Source organism: Ranitomeya variabilis, chromosome 2 (genome assembly GCF_051348905.1).
Source record: "Ranitomeya variabilis isolate aRanVar5 chromosome 2, aRanVar5.hap1, whole genome shotgun sequence".
Lineage (NCBI taxonomy): Eukaryota > Metazoa > Chordata > Amphibia > Anura > Dendrobatidae > Ranitomeya > Ranitomeya variabilis.
Window position 1 is genome coordinate 1,005,161,012 of NC_135233.1, and position 25,826 is coordinate 1,005,186,837.

At 40.9% G+C, this 25,826-nt stretch overlaps 1 protein-coding gene across 1 annotated transcript in view; it reads left to right on the forward strand.

The window, feature by feature from the left end:
• LOC143808512 (saxiphilin-like) overlaps positions 1-25,826 on the forward strand; it is a 121,365-nt gene that overhangs the window by 79,717 nt on the left and 15,822 nt on the right. The window contains exons 14-17 of the mRNA XM_077291262.1: positions 3,025-3,066; positions 6,020-6,184; positions 17,438-17,588; positions 22,998-23,062. Of these exons, the coding sequence (XP_077147377.1) occupies positions 3,025-3,066; positions 6,020-6,184; positions 17,438-17,588; positions 22,998-23,062 (423 nt within the window). The remainder of the gene's footprint in view (positions 1-3,024; positions 3,067-6,019; positions 6,185-17,437; positions 17,589-22,997; positions 23,063-25,826) is intronic.

Below are 25,826 nucleotides of genomic sequence, written 5' to 3' on the forward strand. Positions count from 1 at the left end.
GAAGATCTAAATGATGACATAATGACATCACTGGAGATGAAAAATGAGAGAAACGACAGTGATATAACTGCAGGAACATCTGATGAGAAAGAAGTGGAAATCAATGAAAATCAAAAAACTGACAGTCAAGAGATACATCTCCATACAGACACAGAACCAAGACGCTCAATAAGAGAAAACAAGGGAAGGCCACCTCAACGTCTTTCAAACAAGGCAAGTACAAATAAAGTTTATGAACCTACATCGTGGGAGGACATATCTCAACTTTCAGAAGAAGAGGCCAACAAATGGATAAAGGCTGCAGAAACAGAAATAAAATCCTTGCATTATTTAAAGACATGGACACTGACCGAACTACCAAAAGAAAAAAAGGCTATAGGATGTAAATGGGTTTTTAAAGTAAAACACCAAGCAGATGGCACAGCTGATCGATACTGAGCAAGACTCGTAGCTAAAGGCTATTCTCAGAAATATGGAGAAGACTATGATGAGACATTTGCTCTAGTTATCAAATACACCACAATCAGAACTTTGTTTGCAGTTGCAGCACCGAAACAAATGCAGATGAAACATCTGGATGTAAAGGCAGCATTTCTGAATGGAGACTTAACAGAAGACATTTACATGGAACAACACGCAGGATTCAAGGATAAAAGGAAACCAAACATGGTTTGTGATCTACGGAAAAGTATATATGGTTTAAAACGAGCTGCTAAAGCATGGAATTATAAAATCACAGAAATACTCATAAATGATCATTTTCAAAGAAGCAAAACGGATACCTTGTCTACAGCATATAAAAAGATACTGACAGACAAATGGATCTACAGTGGGAAAAAAAAGTATTTAGTCAGCCACTTATTGTGCAAGTTCTCCCACTTAAAAAGATGAGAGGCCTATAATTGACATCATAGGTAGTGATGAGCGAATATACTCATTACTCAAGATTTCTCGAGCATGCTCGGGGGTCCTCCGAGTATTTTTTAGTGCTCGGAGTTTTTTAGTTTTTAGCACTGCAGCTGAATGATTTACATCTGTTAGCCAGCATAAGTACATGTGGGGATTCCCTAGCAACCAGTCAACCCCCACATGTACTTATGCTGGCTAACAGATGTAAATCATTCAGCTGCGGCAAGAAAAACTAAATCTCCGAGCACTAAAAAATACTCGGAGGACCCTCGAGCGTGCTCAAGAACTCTCGAGTAACGAGTATATTCGCTCATCACTAATCATAGGTAGACCACAACTATAAGAGTCAATATATGTGAATTATATTTTAGTTTCTTTTGAAAAGAAAGGGATTAAGCGGAGATAGTGAAAACTTTGGATCAACACTTCGAGATCAAAGATCTGAGAAATGTGAAACAGTACCTAAGAATACAGATAGAATGAGAAGGAGAAGGGAGTTCCCTTCTTAATCAAAATCACATGATTCAAGACATAATCAAAACATTTGGATTGAAAGATGCAAAACCAGTAACGTCTCCAATGGAAACCAACTAGCTGAAGTAAATCAATAGTGAATAGAATCTGTTACCGAATAATGATCAATACAGAAAGGCAAGGGGAAAATTATTATATCTTGCGACTGTTACAAGGCCAGACATTGCAGCAGCAGTGAGAATTTTGAGCAGGAAGGTGTCAAAGCCAAACAAAATGGATTGGAATGCAGTGAAGAGAGTAATCTATTATTTGAAAGAGACTAGCAGTGTTAAACTGAAACTACCTGCAAGTGAGAAATGCATTTTAATCAGATATGTTGATGCAGACTGGGCTGGAGATCCAATTCACAGGAAATCTACTAGTGGCTATCTTTTCTTGCTCTCAGGCGGACCAATTAGTCGGACTAGTAAGAAACAATCTATAGTAACACTGTGGTCTACATAAGCAGAATATGTCACCACAGCACATGCCAGTCAAGAAGTTTTATGGTTAAGACAACTGCTAACAGACTTAGGACAACAACAATTGGGACCAACAAAGATGTATGAGGACAATCAAGGATGTCTAGTTCTTGCTCAGATGCTATGAAGAGATTACTATTTTATAAAGCAAATCACAGTACAAGGACAGATATTACATAATGCCAGCTCACCCCTTCTGAGGAAGAATAGCTGAAACGCGCATTAAGGGGTCACACTGATGCGGTATAGAGTTTAGGTAATTATGTTCATTGTACTATTTTAAGTTTATATTGTGTGAGCTGTAAATATGTAATATCTGTCTTTGTATTGTGATATATAAATCTTTAAGGGCAGCATGTGGTGAGGGCTAAGACATTGATTTCAGCGATGTGTCACTTCTTAGGCTGTGTGCTATTGTTTCAATACAATGAGTGCTATATGAGATTATTACTGCTGGACTAGCTGCCTGCATGTCTCCTGGTCTGACCACACCCACCAGTGCTGATTAGCTGCTCACTATCAACAGATAATGTACACAGAAAGCTGTGTTGTAGGCGGGGGCAGCTTTGTGTGGGTGGGGTTAGCAGTGGTGTCGGCAGGGTTAGCAGTGGTGTGGGCGGGATCAGCTTTCTGAGCTCTGCTTCTTGCTGCATCTAAAAACTCTGTGTCACAACTGCGTCACCCAGTAAACTAAGTGACACATTGCTGGAATCAGGATCTCTTTTCCCACATTATGCTGCTCTCAGATAAGGGAGTAAAAACCTGCTGACTGAGTCCCTTTAAATGCAGTGGCCAGCAGCAGTGGATATTTATTGTGGCTCAGTGATGGATTCAACAACTATCAGACATTTATGATATTTTATTGACAATGCCGTTTTGAATATCTAACTTGAGAATAGTCTTATATTATATATTAACACCAAAAAGGTTATTTGAGAATAGGTTTTTGAAACCAGACAACTATTTTCATGCATCATCAAACAGACTGCAGTGCAGTGGAATGTGTGCAATATTGTCAAAAATCTATCCTTCGGTTGGCCCTAAATTCAATTTGTAATTTTTGGAGTGCCCACAAATCTTTAAAATTACCTCTTGTCTCTTCTTTTTTTTTTTTCGGTAGATGACTTGATCCCGTGCCAGATACCTTGGTCAGAATATTCAGGTAACATGCAGTATACATAATATAGGTACAGTACAGGCTCTAGGGAATGCAGAATCCATAATGATTAATATATATATAGTATATTTAATACTAAACAATAGAAGCTGTTAGCTTGACGAAGATAATTTAGATGAAGAAAAATATTTAACATTTTTTAGATTTTTGTTCTTGATTTTTGTAGATTTTACATAATTTGTTAACTAGATGTACGGTGTCTTGTGCAGGTCTGGTTAGGAAAGTCTTACATTAATCCTATCGCCTCTCAAAAGCAAAAACCTTGAACTGAGTAGAGTCAGACACCATATCCGATGTTATTCTCCAGGAGTCAAGGAAGCTGACACATAATGAGGTGTTTGCACTTTGGTGGTGATCTGCTGTGATTTTCATATCATATCTCTCACCATAAAGCTTAATATGCTAAATAATGTACTTTAATATCTCATACCTTCCAATCCTCTAGCGATAGTCAGTCTTCCACCATCAGTACTCCAATAAATCCTCCTATCTCAGAAATGGACCCCTGTGGCTGCATCATGATCGACTACAGTCACACCCGAGTTTTCAACTTTTGAGTTAAGTTAGGTTTTGTAATTCCTAGGAGGAACAGAGCTTCTCTATAGGTTAAATGCCCACAATAAGTACTTGCTGTGGAAACTACTGTATCACTACATGCTGTTCGATACAGAAATGAAAGGGGTTGTCCAGGTTTTTGACAAAATTCTGCAGTCACTCTATGACTGCAGACTTCTGAATCCTCACAACCTTTGCTCTGCACACTGATAGGATTTTACGGAGCTGGCAGTGAGAACGGGCGGTCACATCACCTAAAGTATGTGATTGCATAATTCTGGATACACTCCTACTAGACATTCAGGGTCTCACTCAATATAAGTGAATTGAAGGAGGCCGAGCACATTTAGTTGGCACATGACCGCACAAAGGCAAATAGCCATTGGCACCAGAGAATCCTGACAGTGTGCATTGGGTGCGCTGTGAGGATTCAGAAGTCTGAAGTCACATAGTGACTACAGAGTTTCATCCCAAAATAGGACAACTGCTTTAAAATACAATGAAATCCGTAACATATCTAATCTTTGTATGTAAATACTTTTATGCCCAATGATGACAAAAGTATTCTTAGAGTGATACCTTTATTGGTTAACCAGGAAAAAAAAATATGTTTGCAAGCTTTGTATCTTTGTATAGAATTCATTTCAGATTTCATCCACAATTCTACATGTAATATTTGCCATGGTTTGGAAGTGAAATTTGCAGTGAATTTGCCACTGCCAAATGTGGCCCCAGAATAGAAAACCTACTTATTACTGACTGTACGTACCGTTCTACAGAGCAGGGCCACTGTACCAAACAGAATCATTGAAATCATAAAGAGAAATCACCATCAAGAATCAAATAATATAAAAATATCAACGCTTTATATATGAACAATGTAAAATCATAAACACAGGAATATATAGGGATGTGACAGGGGTAAGCCAAACTAAGTGGAACCACAGAAAAAAACAGGCACCAATAGGCATATAGGAAATAAATGAATAGCTCTAAGGTACAGTATATACACCAATGCATGCAGTGAGGCATATGAATAGTATGGATCCTTATCAGAATTAAACCAGATCAGAAAATCTCCAAGAGGGCTGTGTGCCACATCTGAAAGAAACCACGAAAGACGTCTAAGTGAAGTTATAACAATTACCTGAAGGTGCCTGGAGTCTGGTTCCACTCGTCCCCATAGTGCGTTTCGGCGCTCAGCCTTCTTCCGGGCTGTTCATAAATAAAGCTTTGATATTTTTATGTTATTTAATTCTTGATGGTGCTTTCTCTTTATGATTTCTATGGTTACTTAGCACTGAATCTAGTTGACTTTATTGTCCGCCATCACACTTTTTGGTGGGTGTAGGCCTTGTCTATAGGTTTCGAACAGAATCATTGTAGAGAGCAGTATCATTCTACAGAGCAGTACCTTTGTACAGAACAGGGCCATTTTACAGAACATTAGCTTTGTACAGAGCAGTATCAATGTACTCAGCAGTATCATTGTACATAGCCGTGTAATTGTACAGAGCAGTATTATTGTACAGAGCAGAGTAATTGTACAGAGCAGTATTATTGTACAGAGCAGTGTAATTGTACAGAGCAGAATTATTGTACAGAGCAGTATTATTGTACAGAGCAGGGCCATTGTACAGAGCAGTATTATTGTACAGAGCAGTGTAATTGTACAGAGCAGAGTAATTGTACAGAGCAGTATTATTGTACAGAGCAGTGTAATTGTACAGAGCAGTATTATTGTACAGAGCAGTGTTATTGTACAGAGCAGTATCCTTGTACAGAGCAGTATTATTGTACAGAGCAGTGTAATTGTACAGAGCAGTATTATTGTACAGAGCAGTATTATTGTACAGAGCAGGGCCATTGTACAGAGCAGTATCATTGTACAAAGCAGTGTAATTGTACAGAGCAGTATTATTGTACAGAGCAGTGTTATTGTACAGAGCAGAGTAATTGTACAGAGCAGTATTATTGTACAGAGCAGTGTTATTGTACAGAGCAGTATCCTTGTACAGAGCAGTATTATTGTACAGAGCAGTATTATTGTACAGAGCAGTATCATTGTACAGAGCAGTGTAATTGTACAGAGCAGTATTATTGTACAGAGCGGTATTATTGTACAGAGCGGTATTATTGTACAGAGCAGTATTATTGTACAGAGCAGTATTATTGTACAGAGCGGTATTATTGTACAGAGTACTGTAATTGTACAGAGCAGAATTATTGTACAGAGCAGAATTATTGTACAGAGCAGTATTATTGTACAGAGCAGTATTATTGTACAGAGCAGTATTATTGAAACTGTCTTCAAATATCCAACTTGTGATTAAGTTATTTCACTGGTGACCTAAACTTACTGAATAATATTTTTGTGGTGCAGAGTTTGGCACATTCAGAGTTGTAGCCTTAGTAAAGAAAGAAGATAAAGAAATAACATGGAACAATCTTGAAGGTAAAAAGTCCTGTCACACCGGTGTTGGTCACATGGCTGGATGGCATATTCCTATTAGCCTGATTCATAAGAAGTCCAAGAACTGCGACATTGGTGAGTAGGTTTCAATTATAGCTGTAAATACTGCACATCTGCTGGATCTCCAGTACAATTCATTAACAATAAAATAAGGCAAATGTTTATATGTGGAAACTTGATTATACTTTTGTAAGGAATAAAATATGTCCTAAGATGAGATTTGTACCAATATGTAGGCAAAGGGGACAATTAGAAGAGGGAAAAAAGGTGAAAACATTTCACATGGGTCTTACCCTTTGAAAATTATTACAAATCTTGTAAAAACAATTTAACTGTTCTGGAGAAATACTTAAAGATTCAGTTTCTAGACTATTGCAAAAAATTCTAAGATCTGGATAGCAATCATTAAAGGGATTGTCTTGTTAAAAGTGGTATTATGGGACAAAAAATAAGTCACCTGTCAAATCACTTCCCACTGAGCTCACTGATTTTCACTGGAATAATGGGAGTTTAATAGATATCTATTATTTTTAAGGGAGTCTGTCACCAGGTTATTGCTACCTCATCTGAGAGCAGAATGATGTAGACAAAGAAACCTTTAATCCAATAAAATATCACTTAGTTTACTGCGTGCAGCAGTGCTGACAAAAGCAGAATTCTTAGATTTAGCAATGCAGCAAAGCTGAGAAAGCTAACCACACCCACACCAGGCTCTGTATGTACATTGACTATTTTCAATGAGCTGCTTATCACAGGAGGGTGCGGACTCAGACTAGCATGCACATGCTGCTTTAGCTCAGGCAATGATAATCACCAGGTGATAAAACCTTCATTGTAAGTAAACAGCACACAGCCTGACATGTGCACATCATTGAAATCTGTGTTTTAACCCCTGCTTCATGCTGTCCTCAAATTACATAGCAAAAACCTGCTGACATATTTCGTTTTAAAACAATTTTAACACATCTTGGTTTAAAAGAAGGGAGCTCTGACTACAGCTCTATCTCCTTTCACTTCTTATTTTTTATATTCAGCTTTCCTCAGGGAGAGCTGAGCAAAGAGTGTAAAAATCCATAGAAATGCTAAGATTCCACCAGATTTAACTTTTAATATGTCAAAAGTCTTTAACACCTTCAAGACATGTGCCGTATATATACGCAGCTGCGGGGGCTGCGTTCCTGCAAACGGCAGCATACATGGGCGGACATACTGCCGGTTCAACCGGTGCACCTGCACTGGGGCCTAAAGGCTCTGGGGGGCTCCCGCAGGGCGGCTAATAATGAGGGCAATCTGGCCAGGTTATCCGGCCCCGAGGCTTCAGGGGGCCCCTAGCCAGATTGCCATAATGTGAGGCAGGCAGGGAGCAATCCCTGCAGCTCCGCTGCCTGCAAGAGAAAATGGCAGTGGAGCGGAGCTGCAGGGAATGGATCCGTCCTGCTTCCTGCCCACACTTTCTGTCTCACACAGCAGCAGCTGAATTACATCATCAATCAGCGCCGTGGCAGTGCGAGACAGAAAGCTGCCGGCGATGGTGTGGCTTCAGGATACCGTGCGCTGAGGTGAGGTGAGGTGTGTGTATGTGTGTGCAGAGAGGTGAATGGTGCTGTGTGTATCTGTGTGTGCAGAGAGGTGAATGGTGCTGTGTGTGTCTGTGTGTGTGTATGTGTGTACAGAGAGGTGAATATTGCTGTGTGTGTGCAGAGAGATGAATGGTGCTGTGTGTGTGTAGGTGTAGGAGAGGACAATGATGGGGTGATGGGGCAGAAGGCATTGATTGGGTTGACAGAGATGGCAATGATGAGGGTGATGGGGCAGAAGGCAATGATTGTGGTGACAGAGAGGGCAATGATGGGGGTGATGGGGCAGAAGGCAATGATTGGGTTGACAGAGAGGGCAATGATGGGAGTGATGGGACGGAAGGCAATGATTGGGTTGATGGAGAGGGCAATGATGGGGGTGGTGGAGGAAATGATGGAGGTGGTGAATGGGAAATAATGAAGGTGATGGGGAAGAGGAAATGATGGAGGCAGTGTAATGGGCAATGATGGGGGTGGTGGGGAAAAGACAATGATGGTGATGGAAAGGGCAATGGTGGGGGAGATGGAGGAAATGATGGAGGTCATGGAATAATGATGGGGGAGAAGACGATGAGGATGGCAGTGGAAAAGACAATGATGGGTGTGGTGGGGAGGAGGCAATGATGAAGGTGGTGGAAAGGGTAATGATGGGGTGGTGGGGAGGAGGAAATTATGGAGGTCGTGGAATGGGTAATGATGGGGTGGTGGGGGAGAAGACAATAATAATGGCGGTGGAAAGGACGATGATGGGGTGGTGGGGGAGGAGGAAATGATGGAGGTGGTGGAATACGTAATGATGGGGTGGTGGGGAGAAGGCAATGATGGTGTGGTGGGGGAGAAGACAATGATGATGGTGGTGGAAAGGACACTGAAGGAGGTGGGGGGATGAGGCAATGATGGAGGTGGTGGAATGGGCAATAATGGGGTGGTGGGGAAAGCAATGATGGAGGTGGTGAAGAGGGCAATCATGGGGGTGGGGGAGAGGGCAATAATGGGATGCGGGGGGAGGAGGACAATGAGGTGTGTGGGGGATTGGGATGGAGGAAGGAGGATTTATAATGGATTTAGGAGCAGGGGGAGGTGGAGGAAGACGTTATTATCGATTATTATGTCTAACACAGTCTCTTAGTATAAAGTGCCCTCACTTATGCATAGCACAGTCCCTTAGTGTATATATATATATATATATATATATATATATATATATATATATGTATATATGTATGTATGTATATGTAGCTTTATTGCCTTAAAAGGAGGAAGACCCAGACATATTTCCTGCACAAAGGCCCCAAGCTGTCTGCGTCTGACCCTGGCAGCATATGTATTGCGTGACAATCTTGCGGGCTCACGTTGAGCACCGCTGAGATCAAATGTGGTTGCCAGCTCTATACGAGAGCTGACATCCTACAACAACGCCCACAATCAGTGCTAGCACTGATCACGTTCGTTTGACCCCTCTGATGCCGCTGTCAGTAGTGACAGCGACATTGATGGGCATCACAGAGGGAGGGAGCTCCATCTCTGCTCCCTTCGGCATAACGCAATTGCGATCATGTTGTGCCGATAGTCTCCATGGTGACCCCGGGCTGAAAGATGGCTGCGGGGTCACCCAGAGACAGTGGCCTGTAAACTCCTACTCGAAGCAGGAGCTGACACGCCTCCTCCCCACCTGTGTTAAAGCATTGCAGAGTATTACATCAGTGATCAGGGCAGGGAAAGTTGAAGTCCCATCCTGGGACAAGGTAAAAAATAAAATAAAATGTTAAAAAAAATTGTAAAAATATAAAAAAAATCACAAAATAAAGAACAAAAAAGTGAAAAAATATTAATCCAATAAATACATTTTACAGTACAGACCAAAAGTTTGGACACACCTTCTCAATTAAAGATTTTTCTGTATTTTCATGACTAAAGAGAATGCCAAGAGTGTGCAAAGCAGTCATCAAAGCAAAAGGTGGCTACTTTGAAGAAACTAGAATATAAGACATAATTTCAGTTGTTTCACACTTTTTTGCTAAGTATACAATTCCACATGTGTTAATTCATAGTTTTGATGCCTTCAGTGTGAATGTACAATTTTCATGAAAATACAGAAAAATCTTTAACCCCTTTACCCCAAGGGTTGTTTGCACGTTAATGACCGGGCCAATTTTTACAATTCTGACCACTGTCCCTTTATAAGGTTATAACTCTGGAACGCTTAAATGGATCCTGCTAATTCTGACACTGTTTTCTCGTGAAATATTGTACTTCATTATAGTGGTAACATTTCTTTGATATTACCTGCGTTTATTTGTGAAAAAAATGGAAATTTGGTGAAAATTTAGAAAATTTCGCAATTTTCCAACTTTGAATTTTTATACAATTAAATCACAGAGATATGTCACACAAAATACTTAATAAGTAACATTTCCCACATATCTACTTTACATCAGCACAGTTTTGTAACCAAAATTTTTTTTTATTAGGGAGTTATAAGGGTTAAAAGTTGACCAGCAATTTCTCATTTTTACAACACCATTTTTTTTTTAGGGACCACATCTCATTTGAAGTCATTTTGAGGGGTGTATATGATGGAAAATACCCAAGTGTGACACCATTCTAAAAACTGCACCCCTCAAGGTGCTCAAAACCACATTCAAGAAGTTTATTAACCCTTCAGGTGTTTCACAGGAATTTTTGGAATGTTTAAATAAAAATGAAGATTTAACTTTTTTACACAAAAAATTTACTTCAGCTCCAATTTGTTCTATTTTACAAAGGGTAACAGGAGAAAATGGACCCCAAAAGTTGTTGTACAATTTGCCCCCCCATATGTGGGGGTAAACCACTGTTTGGGCGCATGGCAGAGCTCGGAAGGGAAGGAGCGCCATTTGACTTTTCAATGCAAAATTGACTGGAATTCAGATGGGACCCCATGTTGCGTTTGGAGAGCCCCTGATGTGACTAAACATTGAAACCCCCCACAAGTGACACCATTTTGGAAAGTAGACCCCCTAAGGAACTCATCTAGATGTGTGGTGAGCACTTTGACCCATTAAGTGATTCACAGAAGCTTATAATGCAAAGCCGTAAAAATAAAAAAATCATATTTTTTCTCAAAAATTATTTTTTCGCCCCCAATTTTTTATTTTCCCAAGGGTAAGAGAAAAAATTGGACCACGAAAGTTGTTGTCCACTTTGTCCTGAGTACGCTGATACCTCATATGTGGGAGTAAAGCGCTGTTTGGGCGCATGGCAGAGCTCGGAAGGGAAGGAGCGCCATTTGACTTTTCAATGCAAAATTGACTGGAATTGAGAGGGGACGCCATGTTGCGTTTGGAGAGCCACTGATGTGCCTAAACATTGAAACCCCCCAAAAGTGGCACCATTTTGGAAAGTAGACCCCCTAAGGAACTCATCTAGATGTGTTGTGAGAGCTTTGAACCCCCAAGTGTTTCACTACAGTTTATATTTCAGAGCCGTGAAAATAAAAATTATTTTTTTTCCTCACAAAAATCATTTTTTCGCCCCAAGTTTTGTATTTTCCCAAGGGTAACAGGAGAAATTGGATCCCAAAAGTTGTTGTCCAATTTGTCCTCAGTACGCTGATATTCCATATGTGGGGGGAACCACCGTTTGGGCGCATGGCAGAGCTCGGAAGGGAAGGAGCGTCATTTGGAATGCAGACTTAGATGGAATGGTCTGCAGGCGTCACGTTGCATTTGCAGAGCCCCTAATGTACCTAAACCATAGAAACCCCCTACAAGTGACCCCATTTTGGAAACTAGACCCCCCAAGGAACTTATCTAGATGTGTTGTGAGAACTTTGAACCCCCAAGTGTTTCACTACAGTTTATAACGCAGAGCTGTGAAAATAAAAAATATTTTTTTTACACAAAAATTATTTTTTAGCCCCCAGTTTTGTATTTTCCCAAGAGTAACAGGAGAAATTGGACCCCAACAGTTGTTGTCCAATGTGTCCTGAGTACGCTGATACCCCATATGTTGGGGTAAACCACTGTTTGTGCGCACGGGAGAGCTCGGAAGGGAAGGAGCACTGTTTTACTTTTTCAACGCAGAATTGGCTGGAATTGAGATCGGACGCAATGTCGCATTTGGAGAGCCCCTGATGTGCCTAAACAGTGGAAACCCTTAATTATAACTGAAACCCTAATCCAAACACACCCCTAACCCTAATCTCAACTGTAACCCTAACCACACCCCTAACCCTGACACACCCCTAACCCTAATCCCAACCCTATTCCCAACTGTAAATGTAATCCTAACCCTAACTTTAGCCCCAACCCTAACTTTAGCCCTAACCCTAACCCTAACTGTAGCCCTAACCCTAGCCCCAACCGTAACCCTAGCCCTAACTCTAGCCCTAACCCTAACACTATCCCTAACCCTAGCGCTAACCCTAACCCTAATGGGAAAATGGAAATAAATACATTTTTTTTAATTTTTTTATTTTTCGTAACTAAGGGGGTGATGAAGGGAGGGGTTCGATTTACTATTTATAGCGGGTTTTCTAGCGGATTTTTATGATTGGCAGCCGTCACAGACTAAAAGACGCTTTTTATTGCAAAAAATGTTTTTTGCGTTACCACATTTTGAGTGCTATAATGTTTCCATATTTTGGTCCACAGAGTCATGTGAGGTCTTGTTTTTTGCGGAACGAGTTGATGTTTTTATTGGTAACATTTTTGGGCACGTCACATTTTTTGATCGCTTTTTATTCTGATTTTTGTGAGGCAGAATGACCAAAAACCAGCTATTCATGAATTTCTTTTGGGGGGGGGGCGCTTATACCGCACCGCTTTGGCAAAATGGATAAAGCAGTTTATTCTTTGGGTCAGTACGATTACAGCGATACCTCATTTATATCATTTTTTTATGTTTTGGCGCCTTTATACGATAAAAACTCTTTTATAGAAAAAATAATTATTTTTGCATCGCTTTATTCTGAGGACTATAACTTTTTTATTTTTTTGCTGATGATGCTGTATGGCAGCTCGTTTTTTGCGGGACAAGATGTCAATTTCAGCGGTACCATGATTATTTATATCCGTCTTTTTTATTGCATGTTATTCCACTTTTTGTTCGGCTGTATGATAATAAAGCGTTGTTTTGTGCCTCGTTTTATTTTTTTTTTTACGGTGTTCACTGAAGGGGTTAAGTAGTGGGACAGTTTTATAGGTCAGGTCGTTACGGACGCGGCAATACTAAATATGTGTACTTTTATTGTTTTTTTTATTTTTATTTAGCTAAAGGAATGTATTTATTGGAACAATTTTTTTTTTTTTATTATTATTTATTTAGGATTTTTTTTTTTTTTTTACACATGTAATTTTTTTTTTTATATATATTTTTACTTTGCCCCAGGGGGGGACAGCACAGTAAAGTGACAGATCGCCAATCTGACACTTTGCTGTGCACTGTGTCAGATTGGCGATCACACAGCACAGCAGGGAGGCTTCCCGGCGCCTGCTCTGAGCAGGCGCTGTGAAGCCACCTCTCTGCAGGACCCCGATGCAGCCCTGCAGCCATTTTGGATCAGGGGCTTGCAGGGAGGAGACGCTCGGTACAAGGTGAGCACATCGCCTTGTACCGATCGTCTCAGGGAAGCACGCAGGGAGCCCCCTCCCTTCGCGATGCTTCCCTGTACCGCCGGAACACTGCGATCATGTTTGATTGCAGTGTGCCGGGGGTTAATGTGCCGGGGGAGGTCCGTGACCGCTCCTGGCACATAGTGCCGGATGTCAGCTGCGATAGTCAGCTGACACCCGGCCGCGATCGGCCGCGCTCCCCCCGTGAGAGCGGCCGATCGTGCTGGACGTACTATTCCATCCTTGGGAAGTAGGGCCCACCCCACATGGACGGAATAGTAAGTCCAATGACAGAAAAGGGTTAAATGAGAAGGTGAGTCCAAACTTTTGGTCTGTACTGTATGTAAAAACAAAAAAAGTACACATAGTTGGCATTGCCGCATCCGCAACGACCCACCTAGTTAAACCCTTCAGTGTGCACCATAAAAAATAAATAAAAAATTAGGCCACAAACTATGCTTTCTCATCATACCACCGAACAAAAAGTGGAATATAATGCGATAAAAAACAAATGTAAATAAAAATGGGGTCTCCGAAAACGTCATCTTGTCCTGCAATAAAAGAGCCACCATAGAGCTCAGTCAGTGGAAAAGTAACAAAAGTTATAGCTCTCAGAATAAAGCGATGCAAAAAAAACCCCTCAATTCTTGAATTGCTGGTCTTTATTCATTTTGCCTCACAAAAATCGGAATAGAAATCAATAAAAAAACTCATGTGGCCAAAAATGGTAGCAATAAAAACGTCAACTCGTCCCACAAAAAAACAAGCCATCACATCACTCTGTCAGCCAAAATACGGAAATATGATAACTATCTAAATATGGGTATGCGCATTAAAAAGCATTTTTCTAGTGTGTGACAGCAGTCAAACATAAAAAATATATAATCTGGTATTGCTGTAATCGCACCGACCCAAGGAATAAAGTCACCTAATCACTTATACTGCATGAGGAAACATGTAAAAAAATAAAACAAATTCTTCACCTGCTGTTGATTTGTTCATCCTGCCTACCAAAGATCGAAGTAAAGCTTGGCGCACATTTATCCTGCGCTGAGCGCTTACATCGGGATTTCCGTATAAATCTCTAAAATACGTGATTCAGATAGAATCGCGAGAAGAAGATTCCCTATAATGAGGTAAATGAATGCACTGTGGACTCTGTCTGGACTGTGATCCGGCAGTGTCTGTATTTTTAGGTGTGCATAAAAGTGTGTTCTGCCACAGTTTTATGCACTTCTAAAGTGAAGGACAACCCTGAACAGAGGCCAGACGGAGTCCAGAGTAACTCTGCTGCCTCATTATAGTGAGTGGCTTCCTCGGGTTTTTTTTTTTCTGAATCAGAGATTTAGATGGAAACCCCGATTTAAGTGCTTAGTGTAGAGCGCCGGATAAATGTGATCCCAAACATTATGTAAAATGTTCCCCAAAAAATCTTCCACTCAATCCGCATAAAAAGCTAATCCCCACTTAGGTTCGTAATCTGTTAATGGAAATATAGGAGGCTTCCATGTTACTGGTAGTACAAAGGCTCTGGAAAAGTGCTATTGCTTCTCACCCACCAAAAGAAATTCAGCAAATTCTCCGCTCCCAAATCCAAATGCCCTCCACAGTTTACCTGAACCACATTTAGCATCCACATGTCTGTGGTGATGACAGCACTCCTATTTTACAGGTGCATGCCTCCAGAAGCACGAGCTGGGCATAATGTACTGGGCACTACAACTTGTTGGGCACTATAACAGCAGTTTGCAATTTTCACTAAGGAACATCCACTACTGCTTGTTTCTGGAAAACACCCATGGAGTAAAAATCGTCACTACACCTATAAATAAATTCCCAAAGGGGTATAATTTCCAAAATGGGGCCACTTAAGTGGGGATTCTGTTCTTCTAGCATATGTATATGGACTCTGCAAGCTATTCTAGAAAAAATAGCACTCCGTACCTCCCGAGTCTCGCCATGTGGCTAAGCAGTACTGTACATCCACACATAGGGTATTTCTACATTCAACAGAAATTGTGTGACAACTTTTGGTGCCATTTTTACTCATTTTCTAGTGTGAAAATATAAAATCTGGGGCTACAACAAAATTTTGGTCGAAAAAAATCTAATTTCTTTTTCTTCACTGCCCAATGGTATAAAATTCTGTGACACACCTGTGGTGTCAATAGGATCACTGCACCCCTTGATGAATTCATTGAGAGGCGTAGTTTGTAAAATGGGGTCACTCATGGGGTGTTCTGCTGTTCTCTTACCTCAGGGACTCTATCAATGTGACATGGTACCCTCAAACCAGTCCAGCAAAATTTGAACTCCAATATGGCACTACTTCCCTTCTGAGCTTTGCAAGGTGCCTCAAAAGTAGTATTCCCCCACATATGGGGTATCGGCATACTCAGGAGTAATTACACAACAAAGTATGGAGTCCATTTTCTCCTACTATCCTTGTAAAAATGAAAACAACCTTTTTGTAGGAAAAATATATTGTTTTCGTTTTTACAGATGAACATTGTAAATCTCTGTTATGCACCTGTGGGTTCACGGTGTTTACCAAACATCTACATAAATTCCTTGAGGGGTCTAGTTTCCAAAACAGGGTCACTTGTGGTGAGTTTCTACTGTGTAGGCACATAAGAGTCTCTCCGAACACGACATCAGATTTGCAGAACATTACATTAAAATCTGAGTTCCAAAACGTCACTCCATCCCTTCTGAGTCCTGCCATACGCCCAAACAGTAGTTGGTGTGCTCAGGAGAAATTGCACAACAATTTTTTTTTTGGGTCCATTTTCTCCTGCTACCCTTGTGAAACTAAAAAAAAATGGGCCTAAAGTAAAATTTGGAGAAATAAAAGTAAATGTTCAATTTTTCTACCCACATTATTTCAGTTCCTGTGAAGGACCAGAAGGGTTAATAAACTTCTTGAATGTGTTTTGAGCACCTTGATTGGTGCAGTTTTAAGAATGGTGTCATTTTTGGGTATTTTATGTCATATAGACCACCACTTGTTAGGGCATGTTAGGTTAGGCTATGGGTTGAACTAGATGGACTTAAAGTCTTCCTTCAACCTTAATAACTATGATACTTAAGGTCACTTCAAATGAGATGTGGTCCCGAAAAATAAAGGTTTTGTAAATTTTGTTGTAAAAAAATAGAGGTCGTTGATCAACGTTTAACCCATATAACTTCCTAACAAAAAAAATGTATGTTTAAAAATTGTGCTGATGTGAAGTAGACATGTGGGAAATTTTATTTATCACATATTCTGTGTGACATAGCACTAATGTACTTATTTAAGGGCATAAAAATGAAAAGTTTGAAAATTGCAAAATTTTCAAAATTTTCACCAAATTTCTGACATTGTCACAAATAAACGCAAGTCGTATTGAACAAATTTTACCACTATCATGAAGTACCATATGTCACGAAAAATAGTCTCAGAATCAGTGGGATCTGTTGAAGTGTTATTAGGAGTTATTACCTCATAAAGTGACAGTGGTCAGAAATGAAGAAAAAAATTGGCCTGTTCAGGAAGGTGAAAACAGTCTTCTGAGTGAAGGGGTTAAAAATTGTAGGCATCCTTTACTTTTTTTTCCAATTCTATGAAATATGTATTTTTTTATCTTTTCAATTTTTCATACAATTTTTTCAGAGCTCATGCGCATGATCATATTAGAAATTCCTGTTAAGCTGGTCCGTACATTGCATGTTATGAGCCCAATCTATATTTATGTGCATGGAATCTTTAGCCAATGTTCACAAGTATTTTTTATGTGGATTTGGAAAATGATTCTGCTCCATAATCCACATCAAAACCGCTTCAAGAACTTTTTGGATAAGGTTTCTGTTGACTCAATGGGAAAATACACCAATGGTACACAGGGTGATGTTTTTTCCATGTGTTTCCCTGATTTATTTTTGCATTTAGGAACAAAATATATATTTTTTCGCAACATGCAATCGAAAGTGTATTTATATTCTCAAATTAACATGTACAAGCTTATCTAGCCCCAAAATAGCCATGAACGCATCAGCCTTTTAAACTGAACATTACAGCAGTTCTCTATTTTTCTGAGGTATCTGTAAATTAATGGTTCATACTAATAACCTTGCCAAGTACATAAATGATCATGTTGATAAGTTTCTGTCCCCAATAGGGTCCTACTTCAGTCAGAGCTGCGCTCCAGGATCCCCCATTGATTCCAATCTCTGCAAACTGTGTATTGGTGATCCACAAAACACTAAGGCAAATACAACATGTTCTCTAAGCGACAAAGAGGCGTATTACGGCAATAAAGGGGCCGTCAGGTAAAATAACAATGAGACCAGTCGTATCCACATCATTTGTACAATATTTGCAATATATGCATAAGTACTGGCTATGGCAGATGTCTTACAGTATGTATTTTCCCAATATCTGTGTAATCTCTGTTCGGATTTTTGGTACTCTTTTAATGGAACCTGTGAACTGATTCATAAAACCTGAACCATGAGTAGCTTTAATAAGAAACAGCTCTTCCCCACATCACCCACCTAAGCATGCCTATATCGGGAGAGACCTGTCCGTATAGGCGAGTGGGACAGGGAGATTTTTTTTGGAAGTGCATCTGAACAGCAAGGTGGATTGCTGTTGAGGGGAGATAGAGAAAAAAAAAAAAAATCTATAAATCTTCAGCACAGCGAGTTTGAACGAGCTGAGTGTGACCTGAGCGTAAGTGTGAACGGCGGTAAGTGTGTGACTTGTGATTCAGTGACTTTGGAATCAGGGAGTTTCCAAGGGAGGAATTGCTTCTGTTTTTTTTTTTTTTTTGTTTGTTTAATTAATACTTTGTATTTATTTTTAATTAACGTTTCTGTGTGGTGCAATCCCCATTAGGAAATGTGCTCCACTATTGTTAATGCCATCCAGTGTACATCTTGCCACATGTATGCAGTCCTTGACCAGCCGGTCGAGGGTGCATACTGCTGTGCGAGATGTGAGCACATTGTGCATTTGGAAACCCAGATACTGGATCTAAATGTGCAGCTGGCAACACTGAGATCCATAGACAATATGGAGAGGAGTCTTCTGCTCACAGAGCAGACGCTCAATGGGATAGATGAGGAGGGGGATGGTAGGATGGAGCTGCAGGACAGTGTGGCAGTTAGCTGGGTGACAGATAGAAGGCGGGGTAGAGGGAAGAGTGCCAGGGAGGCTAGTCCTGATCTGGCACACCCCAATAAGTTTGCTAAGTTGACAGATGAGGGGGGTGCCAGTACAGGGGTAGCACTGCTGCAGCCAGGCATGTCCTCTGAAAGCCGGAGGAGTGACTGCTCCAGTAAGGAGGGAAAAAGGAGAGCAGGGCAGGCCAGACAGGTGCTGGTAGTGGGGGACTCAATTATTAGGGGAACAGATAGGGCAATCTGTCACAAAGACAGGGATCGTCGGACGGTGTGCTGCCTACCTGGCGCTCGAGTCCGACACATCGCTGATCGGGTGGACAGATTACTGGGAGGGGCTGGTGAGGACCCAGCGGTCATGGTGCACATTGGCACAAATGACAAAGTTAGAGGTAGGTGGAAGGTCCTTAAAGATGATTTCAGGGAATTAGGCTGCAAGCTGAAAGCAAGGACCTCCAACGTGGTATTTTCCGAAATACTGCCTGTACCACGTGCCACGCCAGAGAGGCAACGGGAGATTAGGGAGGTTAATAAGTGGCTCAAGAATTGGTGTAGGAAGGAGGGGTTTGGGTTCCTGCAGAACTGGGCCGACTTCTCAGTTGGCTACAGGCTCTATGCTAGGGACGGGCTGCACCTCAATGGGGAAGGTGCAGCTGTGCTGGGGGAGAAAATGGTTAGAAGGTTGGAGGAGTGTTTAAACTAGGGATTGGGGGGGAGGGTATTCATTTTATAGGAGGGGAAGATAGTGCAGATAGAGACCTGGGCAGAAATAAGGAAGTTGGGGGTGGCGGTGGCATGGGGGGTGGGGTTAGAACAGTTAGTAATTTAAGAAAGAATAGAGGTACAGAGAGTAACATCAAGTGCATGTATACTAATGCCAGAAGCCTCGCCAACAAAATGGATGAATTAGAACTAATGTTGTTGGAGCATAATTATGACATGGTGGGGATATCTGAGACGTGGCTGGATGAGAGCCATGACTGGGCTGTTAACTTGCAGGGCTATAGCCTTTTCAGAAATGACCGTACAGATAAGCGAGGGGGTGGGTGTGTCTGTATGTAAAATCGACCTTAAAACCCATCCTGCGTGATAATATAGGTGAATCTAATGAAAATGTAGAGTCTCTGTGGGTGGAGATAAGGGGAGGGGGAAAAAATAATAAATTACTGATAGGGGTTTGTTATAAATCTCCAAAACTAATGGAAGCAATGGAGAATAGCCTCGTAAAGCAAATAGATGAAGCTGCGACTCAAGGAGAAGTCATTATTATGTGGGACTTCAACTACCCTGAAATAGATTGGGGAACAGAAACCTGCAGTTCCAGCAAAGGTAATCGGTTTTTGACAACTATGAGAGACAATTACCTTTCACAACTGGTTCAGGACCCAACAAGGAGGGGGGCACTGCTAGGCCTAATAATAACCAACAGGCCAGACCGCATATCAAATATAAGGGTTGGGGGTCACTTGGGGAATAGTGATCACAAAATAATAAGTTTTCATGTAACCTTTAATAAGATGTGTAGTAGAGGGGTGAAAAGGACACTAAACTTCAGGAGGGCAAATTTCCAATGGATGAGAGAGGATCTTGGTGCAATTAACTGGGACGATATCCTGAGACACAAAAATACACAAAGAAAATGGGAGACGTTTATTAGCATCCTGGATAGGACCTGTGCACAGTATATACCGTATGGGAATAAACATACTAGAAATAGGAGGAAACCAATATGGCTAAATAGAGCTGTAAGGGGCGCAATAAGGGACAAAAAGAAAGCATTTAGAGAATTAAAGGAAGTAGGTAGTGAGGAGGCATTAAATAAATACAGAAAATTAAATAAATTCTGTAAAAAGCAAATCAAGGCAGCAAAGATTGAGACAGAGAGACTCATTGCCAGAGAGAGTAAAAATAATCCCAAAATATTCTTTAACTACATAAATAGTAAGAAACTAAAAAATCATAGTGTTGGCCCCCTTAAAAATAGTCTGGGTGAAATGGTGGATGAGGATGAGGAAAAAGCCAATATGCTAAATGACTTTTTTTCATCAGTATTTACAAAAGAAAATCCCATGGCAGACAAAATGACTAGTGATAAAAATTCCCCATTAAATGTCACCTGCTTAACCCAGCAGGAAGTACAGCGGCGGCTAAAAATAACTAAAATTGACAAATCTCCGGGCCCGGATGGGATACACCCCCGAGTACTGCAGGAATTAAGTACAGTCATTGATAGACCATTATTTTTAATCTTTAAAGACTCCATAATAACAGGGTCTGTACCACAGGACTGGCGTATAGCAAATGTGGTGCCAATATTCAAAAAAGGGGCAAAAACTGAACTCGGTAATTATAGGCCAGTAAGCTTAACCTCTACTGTGGGTAAAATCCTGGAGGGCATTCTAAGGGATACTATACTGGAGTATCTGACAGTCTTCCTTCAACCTTAATAACTATGTAACTATGTAACTATGTAACTATGATACCGGCAGGTGTATAGATCTGCTCCGAGTCACCTATTCCATGGTTGTCGTATCGTCAGTCGCAGCATCTCAAGCTAAAATCAACAGTCTCCAATGATGAAGCTTATCTATGATTCATGGTGCCCGTGGTTTGGGGAGCGTAAATCAGTTGACAGTTTTCCTTTAAGTGACTATTTAGTAATCTGTCTGGGTTTTCCTGTAGATTTGTGTGCTCTAACACAGAGTTTTGAATGTATATTTGCCATATGCTCTAGGTAGGTTCCTAGTATATATGACAAAAAAGTCCATAGGTTCTCATGAACCAAATAAAGGTCAAAAGAGTTTTCTTGTGCCTCCCTTGGGCCAATATATGTCAGCATACCTTTTATTGCATTGAATAATACAGCAGTCTTGAGATGTTAAAAAAAAAAAAAAAGCATGCAGTGCGGTATACATTTTCTAAACATAGTAGTCTATGGGTGATGGAAGTCAGTACATGCTTGTAATCTAAAAAATAATTAAAAGGTAAATAAGCGTCAATGAGAGACACTAAATAATGAATGTAATAAATAAACCACCAGATTGCAAAATACCAAAACAATATGGTCACAGGTATGTATATGTAAAAATGTATATATGTATATCCACACAATTAATAGTAGCATAATTAAAAAAGTTAAACCTATTAAGATTGGTGCAGTGTCATACACTTGTGATGAGGGAATATACTGCCTGGTTGCTAGAGAATCCCCACATGTACTTATGCTGGCTAATAGATGTAAATCATTCAGCAAAACAACCTAAATCTCCGAGCACTAAAAAATACTCGGATGACCCCCAAGCATGCTCGAGAAATCTCGAGTAACGAGTATATTCGCTCATCACTATCATACCCACAAGTAGCAAAAGTAATCTGTCTGATCAATCTATAGATGTCAGTGCTTGATTTATCGATAATGGTATATGGGCATCCCCATAATATACGTATAATCAAGATGTCAGATGACCTGGCAGGCATGTGCATAAGAATAATAAAAAAAAGCTCCAGTTTATGCATGTGTCTCTATGTGGAAGAGTGAGCAAAAAGATATAACACATGATGTCCGGGCAAAGAGTGGTGTAAACAGAATAAATACCAAGCCATAGATCTAAATACATGGGTCTATCCTCATTCCCTTGGCACTGGGGGCAGCTACTCACCATGGTATACTCCTTGCTATGCTCACAGGAGCTCTCTTAGGCTACGTTCACATTTGCGTTGTGCGCCGCAGCGTTGGCGCCGCAGCGCACAACGCAAACAAAAACGCGGCAAAACGCACGCTAAAACGCTGCGTTTTGCGCCGCATGCGTCCTTTTTGGCCGAAAGTTGGACGCAAAAAAATTGCAACTTGAAGCGTTTCTTGCGTCCAACGCTTGCGGCCATGCGGCGCAAAACGCAGCACAACGCATGTCCATGCGCCCCCATGTTAAATATAGGGGCGCATGACGCATGCGGCGACGCTGCGGCGCTGACCGCAAATGTGAACGTAGCCTTAGATCATTACTAGCTTGAGATTCCATCACAACCACATGCCTTTGTATTTCGCAATGGGCAATGTTTTTTTAATTGTCTGGACAACTTTAAGCACAGTGACATATATCTCCTCTCCAGTAATTCACTAGTGACTTTGTCACACTATAGTATAGCGGTTGTAAAACTAATCCCTATACAGTTCCCAAACTAAAACAGCAAATTGAAATTGACATCCAGAATATGTAACATGAGGCGCTGGAGAAGACATTCCCAAGCAGGGTAAGAGGAGCACAACTTTGCAGAGTAGCTGGTGGGAACCACTTCCAGCATCTCCTGTACTGGATAAGTCCATGAAACATAAGAAAATATATCCCAGCATCATCTTTTTGAATTACATTTAAATTTACCTCGACTTTGTGGTGAGCTGATTTATTTTCTTTTTTTTAATTAGTAGACAAGTTCACTATTCTGCTATTATTTGTGTCACTGTACAAACCACACAAGGGGAAACTGTTCTATTTGTCTCACCTTGTGACTTACATCTTTCTTACTTTAGCTCAGTTAAACTTTTCCCTTTGATTTTAGGTGTTTGGTGGAGAAGGGAGATGTGGCGTTCGTACTGCACACTGCTGTATTTGAAAATACAGACGGTAAGAAACCTGTGACTGTGGCTATCATCACTTCTCACAGACAAGCCATGAGGCAGGCGAGTCGAGAAGTCCGGGGTAAAATACCAAGAGTGTTTGTCAAAGGCAGGGGGACAAGACAAAAGAGAAAATAGGTCACAGTCTGAGCTCAGAAGTCCAAAGTTGTAGCAGATCGAGACAAAGGGGCTAGGTAAACGAATAGTTAAAAGGCAAGGTCCGAGATCAGGCAGCAAAAGATCAGGAAAGCAGAACACAAAAGAACAAGGGACGCACACTACCAAGCAAAGCTATGACTGGCAATGGTCTGACTATTGCCAGTCAGGTAAATAGCCAGGCAATCACCCATTAAGGTGACACCTGGAGGAAGCTTAGCAGAGCATGCCTGATTGGGCTGCTTGGCACTCCTATATTAGCATGGGGATGGTCAGCATGCCCCAGCCCCTGGTTGTGTGGCAGAACTATCCTATACACAACAGTGACAGCCCACCACACCCCTGCCATTTATTAGGCAGCAGAACTGTCACTCACTGCATTCCTAGGACACTGAGTGGTGGATTCATGACCATATCCACTCTTCTAGGGGAGGTCACCGAACCTCCGGATATCACAGGAAATCTTATATGGAAGGCCCCTGACCAGATGATCGGCCTTCACAGATCGAGCTGGGACCCAATGTTTCTACTCGAGTCCATATCCCCTCCAATGAATAAGATACTGGAATGAATTTTCGACCTTCCAAGAATGGACTATTCCTTCTAATAGTCTAAACCACTATTGACTGAAACCAGAGAAGGCAGGAACGATGGAGATAATACAGAAGGGACAAACTCCTTTAATAGGGTGTGACGAGGTATGCGACAGAGCAGGAAGAGACACCAGGCTGATAAAAAAAATCCAGCAAAATTTTTTTGGAGCACGGAGCTGGGCTGCACAAATCAGGGTAATGCTACAACATCCATAATGAGTCCACAATGGGTCCACAATGAGTCCACGCAAAGGGAGCCTACCCTGGGACACCACCCAGTAAACCAACACCAGGGAAATATGGAAATAGTCTTTGTATGAGTTCAATGGATACACCAGATGAGGGATACAACACAGTCCCATGTGGCAGCATCTAACAATGCGCACAGTCACCGGGATCTCGCCTCAGCATAAGATCCTAGCCCTTCACAGGTCACCACCAACTGACTAGCCAAAACATGAGTCTATTTTCCTGTGGTCTGGGTTCAGCTCATCGATGGGGGAGGTTCACACCAACTTTTAACATGTGGCTACATTGAGAAGTTTCCAAAAGCTACCGGCTCCGTTCTGTCTTACAGGTTTGTGTATTGGATGAATCCCATGATGAGAAGAATAAAGACAGAATCCCCCACTAGATGTAGTACACGCAAGGTGGACCTAGACCTGATTACATTACAGTCCAGGAACACAGGCCGGGGAAGGGACACGCTGTTACATAGGGATCAATAGTAAACATTAGGAATACGAAAAGATGGAGGAAATTTCAATCTAAGAGTCACCGGATGGACTTCCTCTAGAATTTTATGAGGGCCAATGAACTTAGGATCCAACTTCACTGTTGGTACTTTAAGTTTAATATTTTTGGATGACAATCAAACCTTATTACCTATTTTAAAGACAAGATCCACTGAACATTTTCTATTGGCTTTCCATTTTTAATGAATATGAGCAACCCCAATATTCTTTTGAACCTCTCTCAAGTCATTCCCCAGTTTCTGTATGGCGACCTCCACCCAGGTAGACTCAAAACTTCTACTAGAGAATTCATCAAAATGGGGATGAAAACCATAATTACAAAAAATGTGAGGTACCTGTAGACTAATTGACTCGACTGTTAAAAACAAATACAGCAAGAGGTAAAAATGATGACCAGTCTTCCTGTTGAGCCACCATGTAAAACTGTAGAAGAGATCAGTCTTATCCAAGAAATATAGTGAGCTTTACGCTCAGATTAAACTCACCTGTTTAATCCGAAAAAACAGCATATAGTGCAACAATGGCTGCAGCATATCCATGGGTCAGCCAGTGACCATCAGACATCAATCGGTTAGAAGGGGTTTGTGGATAGTCTCTGTGCTGTCGACAGGATTTCAAACATATATCCCAGTGTAGTAAAATGATTGGTTTATTTTGATGCATTTCAAAGTACAAGTCTACTTTTTCTTCAGGAAAACCACTTGTATCCTTTTAAATGTGGTTTTCCTAAAGAAGAAGTAGACTTGTACTTCAAAACATGTCGAAATAAACCAATCATTTTACTACACTGGGATATATGTTTGAAATCCTGTCGGCAGCGCGGAGACTATCCACAAAACCCTTTCTAGCCTGTTGAGCCACCATGAAACACCTTAAAATTTGTTCCAATTTTTTATTTATTTTTTAAAATTTGTTCCAAAGATTGATTTGCCCTTTTCGTCTGATCTTTGGTTTCAGGTGGTAGGCAGAGGAAAATGAGAAGTCAATCCCCAGTCTACTACAAAAAGCTTTCCAGAATTTGGAAAAATTGGACCCTTCTATCAGACATGATGTTAATTGAAATTTCATGCAATCTCACAACATGACTGATAAACAACCTAGACAGTATTTCTACATTAGGTAACCCCAATAAAGGAACAAAATGAGCTTATTTGCTGAATAGGTCTACCACCACCCAAATAACAGTTTTGCCCCCAAACAGAGGCAAACCCATGATGAAATCCAAGTACAGATGAATCCACGTTCTTTCTGGAATTGGCAATGAAGC